This window comes from Blennius ocellaris (assembly GCF_963422515.1).
Source record: "Blennius ocellaris genome assembly, chromosome: 3".
In the NCBI taxonomy this organism is placed as follows: Eukaryota; Metazoa; Chordata; class Actinopteri; order Blenniiformes; family Blenniidae; genus Blennius; species Blennius ocellaris.
Window position 1 is genome coordinate 27639303 of NC_137652.1, and position 18134 is coordinate 27657436.

At 42.7% G+C, this 18134-nt stretch overlaps 1 protein-coding gene across 1 annotated transcript; it reads left to right on the plus strand.

Annotated features, from left to right (window-relative positions):
- Positions 1 to 8121: 8121 nt before the first annotated feature.
- Positions 8122 to 13914, plus strand: LOC308145130 (somatostatin-like receptor.1; the record flags this gene model as incomplete). Its single annotated transcript, XM_080516474.1, has 5 exons — positions 8122 to 8697; positions 10762 to 10902; positions 11408 to 11680; positions 11799 to 11945; positions 13690 to 13914. 5 exons carry the CDS (start codon positions 8122 to 8124, stop codon positions 13912 to 13914), a joined length of 1362 nt encoding a protein of 453 aa, XP_080372600.1.
- Positions 13915 to 18134: the final 4220 nt, after the last annotated feature.

Sequence of the window (18134 nt, forward strand, 5' to 3'; positions counted from 1 at the left end):
ATAATACAGCATGTGCCACTCCAACTGCCTGACTTCCAGCAGCACAAAGAAAAAAGCCATTGCGGCCACCATACTGGGGTCATTTTGTTTTCTTTGTTAATACATACAAGCTTTTGCCCGCTGAACATAATGTACTCTGCCGCACTCTTTTCATCAATATGTCACAAACCAGCAGCAGGCATATGTGCATCTATTAATAGCAACGAGTGAATAGGATTACAAATTTGTGAATGGTGTTGGAGCAGTGTTCTCCCCACCTCACTCTGTGGTCTTCTCACTGGAACTGATCTTCCCTGAGCAGAGCCGCGACACTTTATTATTTCACGTGTTTAGTTTTACGTCTGCAGGTTGTTATGAGGACTTACACAATTGAATTTTGTTCCAGTCATATACCCAATATTGGGGAGTGACAATAAGTCTGCAAGAACGAAGGAATGTTTTTGCGTTGCTGTCAGTCTCACGCTGGAAGTCGTAGATTCACTCCAGATATATTGTTAGTGGTTGCAAAGATCAGGTTTTCAACATGTTAACATTTGTGAACATTGAGTGAAACTTAGATTTTTCGCTCTCCTACCCTGTGTATGTTGTCATCTCCTTTCTCCACAGTCCAGTATTCTAAAAGCGACAGTGATTTATACCCTGAGTCAGAATGACCACACTGTTCAGCACACATGGACATCTTAACCTTTCATCCTTGTATGAATGCAAACCTCAAGGTCATTCTCAGATTGTTTATTCTATTGAGAGTCGTCATTGCTACAAAACAAACAAAACTAACAGATGCACATAGAAGCTAAAAAACAACAACATGTCCTATATTCTTCTTCTATAATGTAAATGTATTCCAGTAGTAGGAAATCTACTCTTTTGTTCCTGAACATCAGTCAGTCTATTGAATCACCACTGATGTAAAAGGGTTCTGTTTTCATTGAAGAGGTAAAGAGAAGGATGGAGGAAGGAGTGAAACAGAATGAGACACCTAATGAAGTTGCTCCTCTGCCTCTGTTAATTACATGATGCCTGCCGCTCTGACCCCTTCCGCAGCGCTCTCCACACTGCGGCGTGCTTTAAGTACTTTGTTCTGTCTACTTCTACAGCCTGTTTTTAACCTGTTCATCAAATCTCTTCTCTTCACCCAGGCTGAAATTACCCGGCGTCGACTGTGGCAGGCCTCTGCAGCTTTCACAGACTTTAAACCGTCACATGCTTTCATTTCAAGCACACTTCGACACTGAACTCTGAATTGTGGCAGATGCATGCAGCACTAAATAAATATTGCATCAGACTGAGGAGGCCAACTGTTGTTGACTTGGTATTATCCTCAAAAGGAAATTTGACAGCAGTTGTCTGGGAGGGGGGTTCAAGTGCTCAAATGTTTAGATTGACAGTCTTTATCACTGTAACATGATCACAGTAGAAATTGACCTTTTTTAAAGCTTGAGAAGACACTATAGTGATAATGAATTATCTATAAAAACAGAAAAACCATACCAATATAAATTAAATCATCATTAAAACGTAATTGGAATACACCCACGCTTAACAATTAAGACTGTATTCCAATTATATGTCTTCAGATAGGATCATAAGATCATTGGAACTGATGGCTTCATGTTTGTTTTGAACTATGTTGTTGCCTTTATTTACAAAAGTAATATTTCCTATTCCCAGATTAATGTAAAAATGTATTATAGCTGCATCACGATATCAGAATTGTTAATATTTTGAATACAATTCCCCTCAGGGGATTTTTAAAGAGCTGTTTTTTTTTTTTTTTGTTTATGTTTTAGCTTGAAGTTCTTTATTTAACTCACAACTCTGTTTTATGTTCCCCTTGTTCAGCAGCAGCATGTTTCCCTGTCTTGTATATAACTGGCAGCATTTTAAAAGGAGACCGGCGCAGCCACGTTATCCAGCCTTTTATAATGTTAGTTCCACGCAGCCCGCAGGACGGTGATGTTCCCTGACAGGCTGCTAAGGTCAGCCTTTGGGCGGTGTGATAGCTTCGCTCCGGGGGATTCTTGTAAAGATAGACACAAACTCTTCCCTCTTTACCCAAGAGACACGCTCACACGAACCAAATACTGCACCTGTTAATGTGTGATTTAATGCTTGTCTGAGGTTGTGGGGGCGTGAAGTTATTTAGATTTTGAGGGAGGGGGTTCGGTCTTCCTCTACCTGCAGTCATGCTCCCGCAGAGAAGTGAGGAAGTCTTGGGAGAAGCACTGGAAGTCAAGGATGAACGTAATGCTCACAGAGGCGTGTGAACATTGTGATGTATCGGGATTGTCTGCTCCGACTCGGTACTTCCCATTTGTGCGGGTGTAGTCAGGGAGAAACACACCAACAAGTGGAAATCTGAGTGGCTTGTTTTGTTTTGTTTTTTTAATGACTGGCATTTACAGACACTGCAGATGCACAGGCATTTGGCTTATGGTATGAAACATATGAGTAATTGTATCAACAGAAAAAGCCTTTTCTATGTAGAGACAACTTATCTCAATATCTTTACATGAAAAATAATTATACATGTATTTCAGATTCAAACTCAGCTTTAAGTGAAACACATGCATGCCATCTCATTTAAATGTTTCAATGAAAATGTTTGACTTCATCAAAAACTGACTCTGAGAAATTAGACTTGATCTCAAATCAATTCTGTTTCAATTAAATTAGATTAATATAGTGCCAAATACAACACAGTCATTTCAAGGCACTACAGAGGGGGAAAAAATCAATCATAATTCCACACAAGCAAAAACGTGAGACAGAGGAAGGGGGGGGGGTTAAGAGGATGGGAACTGCAGAACCAGGCTTAAAGGTGGAGAAAAAAACTGCAGAACCAGGCTTGGAGGTGGGTTCAGGGGACTTTCTACTGTTCTGGTTGGGTTAGAGGAGAGATGGAGAGAAAAATATAGGACATAGACTGAGAGCAACAAGCAAACAGACTCACTGCAGACAGATGGAGGCAGCGAGAGAGAGAGAGAGAGAGAGAGAGAGTGAGAGAGCATGTTTGCAAATCGATTTTAGTTCAGGTCAATTTCATATTGATTGAGCCAGACCAATAAAATAGTGTCATAATAACCTTTCAATCTAAACTTGAAAGTATTTCTGTGTTGTGAATCAATTTCAATTAAACCTTCTGGTGCCAAAAACACACTCCTGTCGCTGTTGCATTATGCAGGTTGTTTTCTTTTTTTTCTTTTTTACAAACTCAGCCAGACAGCACGACTTTGAGGCTAGTTCGATAGCAACGAGGTGGCTGTCACTCATGGCATCTCTCAGCTTGGGTTTGATTGTTGTGTTGTTGTTGTGAAACGTATTAAAAAGAAAAGAAAAATCACTGTTTTCTTTGCTGGGTGGGTTGGCGGGCATGATCGGAGCCTCTTGTGGGCCGGTTTTCGCTCACGGTCCTCGTGTTTGACACCCCTGCTGTCGGGCATCTTTCCTCCTGTCTAATAACATCCGTCTGACAGAGTTATTTCCACAGTTGAAGCAGTTTTGTGACGTTTTACATCCCTGTGAATCTACGGCGCTTCAGGAAATTCGAGAGTGTAATCCAACCAAAAAGTACTTTGAGCTCCCGTGATCTGTGTTTGAGAATCTGAACCCAGAGTTTCCCCCAGTGAAGGACGAGTGTGCTGGTGGCAGCTGTCACCAATGCTGTGTGTGTGTGTGTGTGTGTGTGTGTGTGTGTGTGTGTGTGTGTGTGTGTGTGTGTGTGTGTGTGTGTGTGTGTGTGTGTGTGTGTGTGTGTGTGTGTGTGAATGGTTGAACCGCACTAACAGCATCAAGCAGTTTGGATAACTGTGCTGTAGAAGTGAAGTCCACTCAGACTTGCTTTACTTTTAGAGACTTTTTTTTTAATGTGTTCTGTCTGGTGTGCTGAGGAAGCATCTTTAATCACTACATATAAGTAAAAATAATCAGTAAAAATAATCAGGCGTGAAGAAGGGCGGGGTGTGCACTCCTCACAAACAAGCAAACGTCAACCTGACTGTATTTCACATTTCTACTTTCCTGTTCTGAGAGGAGTTGATCTTAATCAGTAACTTGGCTGCTGGCCAGTGTTTAAAGTGTGGTCTGGTCTACAGAGTAGACCTCTTAATGCATCCAGTCCACAGATTTCTACTGACACGGATGAGAGAAAATGTTTTTTTTTTTTTTTTTTTATCTATGTTTTCAGCATTTCAAAGAGACACTTGTGATGCAGACCTTGTGGTATCGGCCCCAAAAATGTATTTTCTAAAATTCTAAATGTGTCGCAGAAATATGTATGAATCCATTTCCATCCAATGCTGAAATAACCATAATGCACACTGTGGCATGTTTATAGAAACTGTCAGACAGTGACAGGATGGCTGGAATGTATAGCATGTAGACCAGAGGCTGGTGTTTCCATTAAAGTGAGGGAACGCTGCGTTCACGATATTGACAATGACAATTTTGATGGACTCAGTTCCTCGGTGTGGCCGATGCAGGAGTAAACACATTGATGGCAACAATAAAGAAAACTTGTGATACCAGAGCAGCGTTACGGCGTATTATTGCTGAGGAGAAGTCAACAATTTATCTGACTGCACGAAAGAAGGTCGTCAATAAAAGTCTTCCAATTGTCTCTTTAGGACATAACTTTAGAACTATTGCTTTTTTTTTTTTTAAATATCGCTTTATGAGATTTATATATTGTATAGATGAACAAGGGCATTTCTAACCCCCCCCCCTGGCCAGTTACCTACCTTCACTCACCTGGACAATGTGTTGGATCATTTTCACCTCCTTTGTCTTCATCGCGTTGAGTTTGTTTTTGGACGCCGCCTCACTTTGGTGACCAGTTGTGCCTTTTCTGTGAAGAATTTGCACCGATGAGTTATTCTGAACACTTGATTCAATATTTTGCATAATTACAGTCCTGTAAATGTACTTTATCCGATTTAACAAAAACAAAAACAAACACTAAACACTCGATTCTAGAGTTTGAGCTGCATTTATTACATCATTTTGGTTTGTGTTCTTATTTTCTGTCGAGGAGTTTCTATCATGCAATCTGCCAGTAACTTAACAACTGTCTCCTCAGCCGTATAGAAGCTGCCAGAAGCGCAGCTGCAAATACAAGAAACAATAATGGTGGCTGATATGTAACCTAAGTATTTATTGAGAAGTATTCATGTGGCCCATCAGCATCTCAGGTGTTTCTATATTTGTTGTAACTGGACACGTTTGTGTGTGCATGGAGCTGCCATCTGAATCGGAGTTGGCGTTCACTGAGGTTGTCTGTGTTCGTTTCAGAACTGGCTGCTTTCTTTCTTCATCGCGCTCATTGCGAGAGCCGTTCCTTGACCCCAATTTCGGAGGTTTTCCTTCCCCGTCTTCTTCGAACTGCATTCAGCACGTTGTCACGCCCGCCTCTCAGCGCGAACTTTGATACCCCGGTGTTTTGTTTGTTTTGGTATTTTGTTTTTTTGTTTTTTTTTTATCAAAACTGTGACGCTCCCCTTCAAGTTCTGCAGTGTGTGGGAAGAAACGGAAAAGAGAAGAAAAAAGACGTTTACTTTGTTAATATATTTTTTGTCTGACTTTAGGAAACCCACCCTTAATCAAATCGGGATGATGGCGAGCGTCTGACAGATGGTCGGCGTTAATCAGGTTTTAAAAGTAACTTCTCAATCTGTTCTGCCCTTTGACTCTCTGACAAACAAAAAAAATGTAATGAGCCCAATATAAACACTTGCATATGCTCTTTGGTTCAATGTATTGTCATCCCACAAAGTGAAGTTAATGGCACACAAGGAAGTACATATGAATCGATCAATCAAAGCATTTTGTGGCACGACGGGGAAAAACTCCCGGAGGAGCAAGTGAAGATGAAGGTGGAGAGAAAAAAACCTCTGCAGAATTGAACTGAGAGATGGAGGCTTTTCTGCTCCACTGGGGGGGTTATGGAGAAGAAAAAGCAAGTGATAGAAATGCGAGAGAGAGAGAGCGAGAGAGAGAGAGAGAGAGAGAGAGAGAGAGAGAGAGAGAGAGAGAGAGAGAGAGAGAGAGAGAGAGAGAGAGAGAGAGAACTATAGATCCTGATATGTTAAAGGACTGAACAATATCAGTTTGTCTTCATGAACAGTTTTGTTGTTATGGAGACTCGTCCTCTCATCTCATTTCCCTCCATCCAAATACAAGCGAGCAAACATGACAAACATGGAGACTGAACAGTCTCCAGCCGATTGTTCTCGTGTAAACAGAGGCTGCAGGACACGAAACCCTCATTTGAATGCACCTGTTTGCGTCTGATGTTGTGATATGGGTTATGAAACGGACGTCTCGCGTGCTTCACACTGGCTCTTACTAAACCAGGCCTATAACGTTGGTGACATGCGTGGATGGATGGAGAGTGAGAGGAGAGAAGCTCCAAGCAGACCCGCAACAATGCTGACTTAAATGTTTGTTTTAAAAGAAAAACACTTACAAGAAAGATGTGTTCGTATACATGTTGTGCTGAAAGAAAAAAAAAGTCCAGTCATCCATATCAATACAAAAAAACGATTCAGTCCAATGATCTGCAATCAAATGTGGAAACATATCAGAGGTATATTCAGATTTTGTAGTATTATGTATAAGCCTTATCACATAGTGGTTTTTTTTTTTTTTTTCATGCAACGCATATTTAACACAGATGTTGCAGCTTGTTTAACTGATTCAAAGAAGCTGAATCTGTTGTGGAAATATAATAGTAGCAAGGAGCGATTGTGAGGGAACAAGCCCATTGTTTTTCTTTTCATTGCGGTCAAACAATAACAATTACTTTAATTGTATGAAAATCATATCGCACTTGAGGGGAGCTATTGGGACTTTGTAGAGCTAAGCATGTGGCCTAAGATCTGCAAGAGGGGCGCTTCTCTTTGGGGTATTTTTAGAGAGCCAGAGTTAGATGTTCTTTGTGTTATTGAGGTCATTTGGAACAGCGATGATCGATGCTGCTATAAGACCAGTGATGGTGAATATCAGAGTTCATAGAAAGTGTCTCATCCAATCAGTCACAACTAATTTAAAGTTAACTTGTAAAAAAAAAAAAAAATGTAACCACAGGATTATTAGTCACTGGAACAAAACACTGTGTGAGCTCAAAATATGTTGAAGTAGAACAACACCTGCTCTCCCTCTCTCCTCTCTCTTCCCCATGTCTCTTTCTCTCTCTCACCCTCTCTCCTCCCCCTTCTCTCTCTCTCTCTCTCTCTCTCTCTCTCTCTCTCTCTCTCTCTCTCTCTCTCTCTCTCTCCTCATATTAAAGAAGCAGCAGAGCCTTGTGGGCAGAAAGTTGAAGAGGAAACGCAGCCGTCACATTCCGCTCAGCACCACGGACAGCGAAACACCTTTGCGCTTCAACTCGACTTTCTATCAATGCTGGATTTATTGGATTATCGGATTGCTAAATTCAGAATGTGAAGTCTTTTAGGACCTGTATGTGTTCATCTGTTCACAGAGAGACTTTTCCAACCTTCATTAAAGAAAGCCCGCTCTTCTCTTCTCTGTTTGATCAGCACCTTTGCGCTGCGTTCGGAGTACAACAAGTGTTATACTTCCAGCACAGACACTATTTAAGTTCCTGTATATGGAAATTAATAGCACGGCCATTCACACAGTGGATGTAACGCAGACCTCCCGCGTGCGTAAAAGCGGCGGTGCCGTTCGACACTTGACTCGGGACATATGGGATGAGTTTTGCAGCATCTGGTTGTTGGATAACATGAGGTAACCCGGCTGAAGAAGAAAGGTGACTCAATGACCGGTCGAGCCCGACTACCGTCACGGCTTCACTACAGTCGGCGCGACAATGTAGTTTACATGGAAAACACTCACTTGGTTCATGGCGCGCGGTGCGCAAAAAGAGCCACACAAATTCAGTTCTTCTGTGGTCACGACGCACAGGTTGGCGCACTGAGTCTCTCACTTTTTGCACACAGATATCATGCGAACCTGACGCAAGCCGGCGTGGCTGGTTCTTCTCTGAGTTTTGCTCCAAAGTGAGCGTGGCTGCGCAACGAGCCGGAAGCCAATACTTTGTTCCCAATCGCCCAAAAGGAGGTGAACGTTTCCTTTGTGAGTCTTCAACTGAGATTTCTGACAATGGAACCCCTGGACCAGAACTACTGGTACCCCCTTTCATCCGACGTGAACTCCTCCGGAGCCTCTCCTCCATCCTTCCTCTTCTCCTACCCTCAACTCTTAAACATCTCCAACATGTCCACGCAGAGTGTCCCCTTCGAGGGCAGCAGCACTCTGGTGACGGCGGTCATCTCCCTCACCGTCTTCGTGGTGGGTCTGATCGGCAACACGCTGGCCATCTACGTGGTGCTGCGCTACGCCAAGATGAAGACGGTCACCAACATCTACATCCTGAACCTGGCCGTGGCGGACGAGCTCTACATCATCGGCCTCCCGTTCCTCACCACGCAGAACGTGCTCTCCTACTGGCCCTTCGGCTCCTTCCTGTGCCGCGTGGTGATGACCGCGGACTCCATGAACCAGTTCACGTCCATCTTCTGCCTCACGGTCATGTCCATCGACCGGTACCTGGCCGTGGTCCATCCCATACGCAGCACCAAGTGGAGGCACCCGCGCGTGGCCAAGGTGGTGAGCGCAGCCGTGTGGGGCGTGTCTTTCGTGGTCGTGCTGCCGGTGGTCATCTTCTCTGATGTGCAGGTATTTCCTCCATCCATCCATCCATCCACCCATCCATCCATCCATCCATCCATCCATCCATCCATCCATCCATCCACGGAGCCTTGTCAGGAGATGAGTTACTTTTGAATAAACTGCAATAACGCATAGATTTGAGACTGTTTGGTAGAACATCTCTAGTATTTCAATTCGATCTAATTCATTATAATAATTGCAATTAAGTAATGTTCAATCAGCATCCTCTTCCTAAACATAGACGTTTTAAATATATTCAACCAGTATAAACAACAATAACTCAAATATGACTGTCATGTTTGTTCTGACAATGATTAATTATCACAGTGAAGATACTTTCAATTATCCTTTCATTACATTTGTGTGGTCATACATGAAGTATCTATTGTTTTCACAGAATCACATACATACCAAAATAAACACAAGTTACTGGCAGACAGTAGTTTTCAATGTATAAACTAAGTGAGACAAAAATTATTATTTCACAAGTTGTTGTTTTTTTACTTCTGTCTAAACATGTGTGTAGTGTAAATATTTAGCCCTGAATAAAAGACAGCTTTAAAAACATAACATTACAATTATTAAGAGCAAGTGTAGAAAAAAATGTGATAATTGGATTAAAAAGTATATACTGCATACAACTTATTTAATGGTATGAAACTAAAGTTTTCTGTTTACTGAGTATTGACATAGAATTTTAATTTATCGTGTTTGTTTGATGGTCAGCAGACCATCTGCATGCTCATTTATTTGAGGGAAAAAAAACATTTGGAAGTGCAGACGGTGTTTAATAAAAATAACACAACAGCTTCAGTGCACTTCCTGTCAACAAAGTTTTAATCCCAATTACTTACAGTCAAAACAGGAGATCTGCATTTTTCGGGATGTAATCATAACAGTGAAAACTAACCTGTTTCATTTCATTATTAAATGTGTTGATCCTTGGCAAGCCAATAAAATGAAAATGCTAACAACCTTTAATTAGCATTACATCACAGGGTCTAATCTCTGAGATCCAGAACTTAACAGGAGATGGCAGCAATGACTTCATGTAGCATAGCATAGCATAGCATAGCATAGCATAGCATAGCATAGCATAGCATAGCATAGCATAGGATTTTTTCTGAAAAACTTTTCTGAAAATTTTCTGAAAATCTCAACCTGTCTTTTTTTAATCAGTTATTGATGTTGTCAAGTCCCGTGCTGCTCCTGCTGAGATCAAACATGTTGCCAACACTGGGTTTGACATGCACTACGCTATTTACCAAGAGAGTTTGTATTTGGAGCCAAAAGATACAAATGCTCTACATAACAGTTTTATTTTTGCCGATCTTGTTATGATCTTGTTGTTCATGTTGCTCTGCAGCTTTGTGCTTGTTAAGTATGCTTATTTTATGATCGTTCTTCTTATTAAAAATTGTGTTTGATGCAGTGAACACATACATGCATTCTGTCTTGGCCATGTTCCTATTAAAGAACATCCTATCAATGCTTTTCAATTTGCCCCTTCAGAGGCAAATGGAGCAGCAACAAAGTGACTGTACATATAGACAATGTTAGGAACTCTGTGAACCGCAGAGGAAGCGGTTGTGTATGCAAGTGAGAAGGTGTACGAACCCTGTTCACCATTTACCAGTCTGATGTGTTTCTGTTGTGTTGGCAGCTTATGTCCTCTACTACTCAGCCAGGGAACATGATCAATAAAGTATTTGATTGTGTTGTTCCTCCAACGTGTTGTGTTATTCACCCTTAGACCTGAACAGGCTTTGACTGAAAGAATTGTTTGCCTGCGTGAAAACTGATGTTATTCCAGTCAGGGGTTCATCAAATGTGCAGTGGAAGAAAGGCAACGCAGTCATATATACACAGCACAGACAGAAATGGAAGAATAGAATGAATGTTGTTTGATAATGACACAAAAATGGCTTTGTGAAGTTAAGACGTTGCACTTTAGTGAGTTTTGTTCCTTCCATTTTCTCCATAATCAAGATGAAATGCCTGCGTAAAGCAACATACGACAAAGTCAACATACAAGCAATTCATGTTTCAGTTTGATTTATTTGTCTTCAGGATAAATTCAACTCCTGTAACATGATCTGGCCGGAGCCGAACAACCTGTGGTCAACCGCCTTCATTCTCTACACGGCCATCGTGGGCTTCTTTGGCCCGCTGCTCATCATCTGCCTCTGTTACCTTCTTATCGTCATTAAGGTGCGTCCTCTGTGTGCGTTTCGTATCACGTGTGGGTTTGAAATTCAATTTTAGAGGAAGACCATTTCATAATGGCCCTGTATGCAAAGTCAGCTAAAGTGAGAAATACATGACTAAGTGTGGTAGTTTACAACAGAGTTTAGAGGCTTTAAATGAAGACATGAACGTCAAAGCTAATTTCTCTGAAGACATAAAGCCACAATGTGTGTGTGTGTGTGTGTGTGTCACTACTTTACTGTCATTGTGAGGTCCAATGCTAAAAAGCACATTGTTGGGACTGAATTGTTTGACCTCCACAATATTATCCCTGTATTTAAGGATTAAGATGTGGTGGATGGAGGTTGTTGTTGGGGTCAGGCAACAATCAGCCCTTTATACGATACAAATACGTGTGTGTGCATCTGGGATGTGTGCTTGTTATGATTCAAATTCTCCCTTGAAGTGACCCTTTTAATCCCTGTAACCACGATCACCGCTGTGCCGTGTCGGGCGCCTTCTCGAGCAGGTGAAGACCTCCGGGGCGCGGGCCGGCTTCACAAAGCGTCGGCGGTCGGAGCGCAAAGTGACGCGCATGGTGGTGGTGTTCGTGGTGGTGTTCGTGCTCTGCTGGCTGCCGTTCTTCATCATCAACATGGTCAATCTGGTGGTCATCATCCCGGAGTCCAGCGTCACCGCCGGCATCTACTTCTTCGCAGTCATACTGTCCTACGCCAACTCGTGCGCCAACCCGCTGCTCTACGGCTTCTTGTCGGACAACTTCAAGCAGAGCGTCAGAAAAGTAGGCAGCTCTCTCGGGCCTCTCACGTTTCACCACACCCGAAGAAAATGCCACAGGCCGATTGATTGTTCGCTGCGGCGCTGAAAGCCTTCACAGACGACCTGAATGTGTCCTGCAGGTGCTGTGCGTGAGCACGTTGAGGTGCTCCGCTAACGGCGTGGATGACGGCGACCCCAACGCCGCGCGCAGTGAGAAAACCACAGCAAACGAGTGCATCCTGCTTTCACACCGCGATCAAGTTTACCAAGGGCCCCAGAGCAGCCAGGTAATGTGTACGTGTGGCGGGAATTTAAACTTGGATTTCCGTCCAAGCAATTGTTCATTGAATCACCAAAAGTCACTAAGCAGTCTCAAATATTGGTTAAAACTGCTGTTAACTAATGTGAACTTCATGGACTGTCAGTGATGATATTGTGTTTTTACAATATCCAGCTGTAGTTGTGCTTTAGGTTCAAATTGGGCATTGAGGATTAAAGACCTACCAAAAGACAGCGTCCTTAAAGTTTAGCCACAACATTTTAATTTCTCTCCTCATGTGGGGTTTCCTGGTTACCTGCAGCTGCTGCATCCTCAACGAGTGCTGAACAGACTGTTAGAATCTCTCTCTTTTTTTCATACTTCTGTGCAGCGTGTTTCCAAGTTGGTGATTAAATTAAAATATTTTTCATCAGTGGAAATGAAATTAGCTCTGTATTGTGGCAACGTTTCATTATTTTGTTTCAATTTGCACCCTCTAAGTTTAAATGTGTACTTTACTCGAAAAGAAAAAGTGGTTCTGCATTGATGTCTTTCTGTTTTTGGTTTTAGAAATCGTTTGAAGAGATTTTGGGTTGCCAGTCTCTATACAGTCTGTGATCGTGAAATCAGCAAATGTATATGCTAAAACACACATTTTATTACAGGAGGACAATATGGAGATGCTTGAAATAAAGAAATTGATAGATAGAGCGATACTTTATTCGTCCTTCAGAGCTGAGGAATAATTACAAAACAATACAAGTACGTTTAAGTGCAGCACAAAGTCATGCATTGCCGTACTTTTCGGCCCGTTGTTGCTTTAATAACACCCGAGGTTTGCTAAAAGCAAATTCCTTCAATGGCACATTAACCACACAGGTGTACAGCTGGTCACATAATCGGTGAGTCACTTCGGTTTTAATCAAGAGGCTGATGCGAGTGTGTGTGTGTGTGTGTGTGTGTGTGTGTGTGTGTGTGTGTGTGTGTGTGTGTGTGTGTGTGTGTGTGTGTGTGTGTGTGTGTGTGTGTGTGTGTGTGTGTGTGTGTGTGTGTGTGTAAGAGCAGCTAATTGAGGAAGGATGGTGAATTAATGCCACTGTGGGAGCATTGATGAGGCAGATTGCGAAAGCTTGAGTAGCAGATAATGAGGTTAGGTTTGGAGGAGGGCGTTCCGAGAGGGAAAGAGCTTTTCTTGGGTGGCTGCCGCGCTGCTTCAACGTGTCCTATTAGATCACCTGTGCAATGCAATGAGTTGCATTAGTCTGACAGAGTGCGTCTCCCATCGCTACTCCAGCTGGTTCAAGGTTGGCGCAACTACAAGTTTCCCCCACACAAGTCACGAGGCGTGAGAGTATACGGAGAGTCCTCCAGCTCAATTATTGATGCACGGCTCGCCGGCTTCCTTCAAAGAGTTCGCTGAGCCCTTCCAACATGATGTCTCTTTGTCCAGTGTGTCAGGAACAAATACGTCTTCTATGAATTATTGACATGAAGGAGTAAAAAAAAAAATCGACCTCGCTGAAAAAGAGAGCTTGGTGATATGAAGTTAATACTAAACTGAGCGTTAAACCTGCTGCTGCGGTGGCGCAAACGGTCTGCAAACAAAAGATCCTGGAAAGTGACATCAAGTCTGATGTTATAGGGCATTATAATGGTTCAATCAGTGGCAAATGAATGATATAAGTGAACCCCACTGACCATTATTTTAACACCACGGTTCTTCGTCTTTTTTTTTTTTCTTTCCATGTCCCCTTTGTGCTGGTCCTCTGAAGATCTCTCCTCACCCGTTGGTCTCGATGGGTTCACCCTCGGCTGCAGACTTGCGCTGCTCCTCCGCCTCCGTGTATCAATTTTCCTCCACTTGCCCGGGAAGCAAACCCGCCGCCGTGACCTCCACGGCAGCCTCCATGGTAACCACGGTCATAACTGTGGCGGAACCTCCCACCGTTACGGCCCTGACCACCCCCTCCTCCGCCATGGCACCGCAGGAACAGTAACCATCCGGCTATGAATGTCAGGTGCTGGAAGAAACGCAAAGAGGAGGATGAAATGAGAGACTAATCGCGAGGCAACAGGGAGGTGGGATGAGCTGATTAAGATGGAGTAATGTGTCCTTTTTTGGTGAATTTTAATGTAAATAGACTATTTTTCTGACTCACACAAGAACCCTCAGTCTACATGTGTTTCACTATATATGCCTCACATTAATGGATCAGGTGTTCTATGTTTGCTTTCAGTCCCCAGTTTCCTAACATCTGTGCCTTTTTCTGCTGCTCAATCATGGCAAACCCCCGAAATGGACCACACGCCGGTCTTCGTGCAGTCACCGTGACCCCCATTGAATCCCGCTCACCACAGACACCGTGCAAGGTGCTGACTCACCACTTTGTGCAGCTCGGGGTTCGACGTCTCCTGGAGCCTTTAACACGCCAGCTATAATCGTTTTGTGTTGCTCTTCTTTTGCCTACAGGAACTTCCCCCTGTTTTAAAGGGTCTCAGTCAAAGAATCCAGGTTTATCTTTAAGATCATGGTTAGTTTATAACGCTGATGTTTAGTTGAAGTAGGTCAAAGAGTCGGGGGCTGGTGTAAACACTTATAAAGCTTATTTTAAAAGAGCCTGTGTCTGTATCAAAGAGGTACAAGAGATCAAGTCAAGGAAAAAGACTAAGTGATGAATATAGTTCAAAGAGTTTATTTTTTAAGAGTTGAACACAGGCGTTGTTTGAAGAAGCCAGTAGAAAGAGTTTAGGGCTCTTTGAAGAAGCAAATGAATCCAGGTGGAGTAAAAAGTCTCATTTCAAGAGTCCAAAGTCCATATTAAAAGAATCTGAGTCTGGCTTTAAGTAGCTCATGTTTCAAAAAGTCCTGGCCTTTTTAGAATAATCTCAATGGAGATTGAAGACACCAAGTCAAGTTTTTCACTCTATTTTAAAGCATCCAGCTGTGGTTTAAAAAGTTAAGGATGGTAAAGGGTTAAGGGAATCAACCAGCAACTTAGCCGCAGATAAGAATGTATTTTCTTTACAGAATGAAATAAAGCTTTTGGTGACCTTTTTTTTTTTCTTCTTCTTCTAATTCTTTTTAAACTGATGTATTTCTTACCAGTATTTACCTGAACATTGGGCATTACAGAGAAATAGTAGTGCTACATGGATGTTTAACGTTGTTCTCTGCTGCTGTAGTCATGCTAAACACAAGCACATTGCATGTAATTAAATATTTTTTCCATTAGTGTGCTGTGCATTTTGCCTGCTTTCTGAAATGGGAGGAACGTGCTCAATGGAAATCTATATTGCTTTGTGAAAGAGTCTTTTGCGATTTCACGTGTTTATTGTATGTAATTGCAAAATTTCAATGTGACGAGAGCTCTTCTGTGAACACACACACACACACACACACACACACACACACACACACACACACACACACGGGCTGCATTCAAAACAACAACCTCTGAGATGTAAATAGGCCTCTCACACTGTGTCTTTGCATGCATGTGTGCCACGAGCGATGTTTGTTCGCTCACAATTAGAGCTGCTTTGCACACGTGCGTCTGTAAACGTGGTGAAGCTTGTAATTCCAGGGTGTAACAGCAGGATTAATTATTGCTGCTCCTTTGGTGTGTGCTGTCTTCAGCTCATAAGTTCCGTTCAGTTCTATGTAATATCGATCAGACAGGTAGCATAATCTGTTTCGTCATTTAACATGCTGCATATCATTTGTTGTTTCATGCAGAAGACATTGAAGAGCAACACTGCTTGAGGCTTCCTCACACTGTAACGGTGGCTGAAAAAAACAAAAACAAAAAATCCACAGATTTGTTTCGTTGTGATTCAAAAGACAATACTTTTGGACGCAGCTTCTGCTTTTGTGATGCGGTCCTCCTGAAGTTTTGTCGTATTTTCGCATACATGTTTGGAAAAGTGCCATTATTGTTTCGTATTAGTTAATAAAAACGGAATGCGGTGAACTAACTGGAATCAGGTTGTCGTTAAGGTGCACACTCACGTTGGAGAGAGAATAAACTGACAATTTCTCTGTGATTAATGAATTGTAAATACAGGCATTGTTCAGTACATTATGTCAGATTTATGAATGTTTTGTTTTCTCTGATTGTAATGGGTTGTTTTTTTTTCCTTTATAGCAAAAATGATCAATTATTAACTGTGATCTGATCATCAGCCTGAGAGCTGCACGGTGCATTCTGACCTGTTAACACTACTCTCCCACACGGACCTCGTCCTTCACAACCTTACAGCAAAACCACATCTGGTGTAGCATTCAAAGACCCTGGAAACCCACCACACCCAACACGTGAACTCTGACCCAGACTGGGAAGGAAGAAGATATACTATATATATAAACTTTGAACGGCACTGAGCTGTGCGGCTATCAGAATAAAGTTTGTCGACTGAAACACGTTTGACCATCAGTTTTTCTAACTGAGACTTCAGACCTCGTTGGAAGTTAATGCTTGTTTAATTCGGTGTCTCCAGCAGCGCTGTGCTTAAGCTGACCAGGACTCACACGTTCTAGTTTGTACATTTCACGTTCTCAAAAGTCCAAAAAGACGCTGTGTCATGTTTCTCATGACTTTTGAGCAAGAAGACCTGGAGAGCGTCGGGTTTGTACAAGAAGCTCTGAAGGAGAATTCTAACAACAGAAAGACGTAAGAAGTAGAACGTTTTTCAGCGATGCTGGTCACATGAAAGGAGTCGTACATTAAAGAATGGCAAACATGTTGATGCAGACACTGAATCGACTTAACTTGGCACAATCTAAACAAAGCTACTAGTTGCCCTTGGTCTTGCATGGCTCATCGGCCTACAGAAGCACTTCCAGCTCAAACGTCTGTTCCCGCAGGCTGTGGTCACACTGCACGAGGGCAAGAGTCATGTTCACACTGCACCCGGCCCCCAACAGGCAACTGGGTCAACCTGAACAACGTCAGGTGTGAAAGCACCTAAAGTCTCACCATGCTGTAAATTCACCTGCTGCATCGGGAGTACATGTGGCCGGAGCGTCGCTGCGTCTTCCAGGAGCAGCTTTTCACTTGTTGACCTTTCCCTGCTTTCCCCTCTGGAGCGTGATCGGACGATACAGGAGAGCCTCTGTCATCCTCTGGAGGAAAACCAGGCTCCAAGGCGAAACTTTCTTTATTCAGTCGTTTTGAAGCAGACCCGTGCTCAGCTTGGCTCGAGGTCCTGCAGCACCGACTCACCATCACTTGGCGAGCAGGCCGAGGACAAATGGCCACAGGAGTTGGTTTATTTGGAGCATCATACATGTTTTGGGGTTGTCTTACGTGCCCCGGATATAACTTAAGTAAACATCACACACCAGGTTTGACCCCCCCCCCCCCCGATGTGCATGTCAGGAGCAGGTCGGTAGGCGAAGCGAGTTACGTCTGTCCATTGATGGCATGTGTTGCGTTATGAAGTGGAATGGAGTTTATAGATGTGCAAATTATGCGTGTGTGTGTACTTTGTATTGTTTTGTAGTTTCGCGGTGCTCAGCAAAATAAAAGATTTGCACCAGCTGAGCTTCAAGCCTGTCCATTGATGTCGAGGGCTGCAATAACTCTATTCTGCATATGAATTCTCTAGAAAGGTTGTTAACAATTAAAATCACCAAACGTGTTAACAAGCGGCTGGAAAGAAAAGCCAAATCTAAATAAAAAGTCACGTCACTGCTGGTAAGCAAGTTCACAAATGTTTTGAATTCGATTTCATTCAGATGACACAACCTGGACAATTTTGTAATTCGATCAAATGTGGGACCAGGAAGGAATTTCAAAAGTTGAACATTTGACACCAAAGACCGTATGATGTCTTTAAACAGCTTCAGGATAACCAAGAAGCAAACCTTGCAAACATTTTATCTGAGAATCCCTTTGTTTTTTGCTGTGGTCAAGGAAAAAGGAATGTTTGCAGCCACACTGAGGAAAAAAAAAAAAAAAAAAACATAAAAAAAACCATTTTAACCATCTGTTTTGTGAGGAATAGCAAAAAAAAAAAAAAAAAAAAGAACTTGTTCTCACATATTGTTGCCTGAACCTTTGACCTGCAGATGAAATATCCAAACCATCACAGCAGAGGCAGAATGGCTCGCCTCTCAGAGCTGAGGGGAGTGAACGTACCGCCTGAAGGCAGGATGAGCTCAGCGGCTCAGCGGCTCAGTGGCCATGCAGCGACGACACGGAGCTGAGGTGTCGAC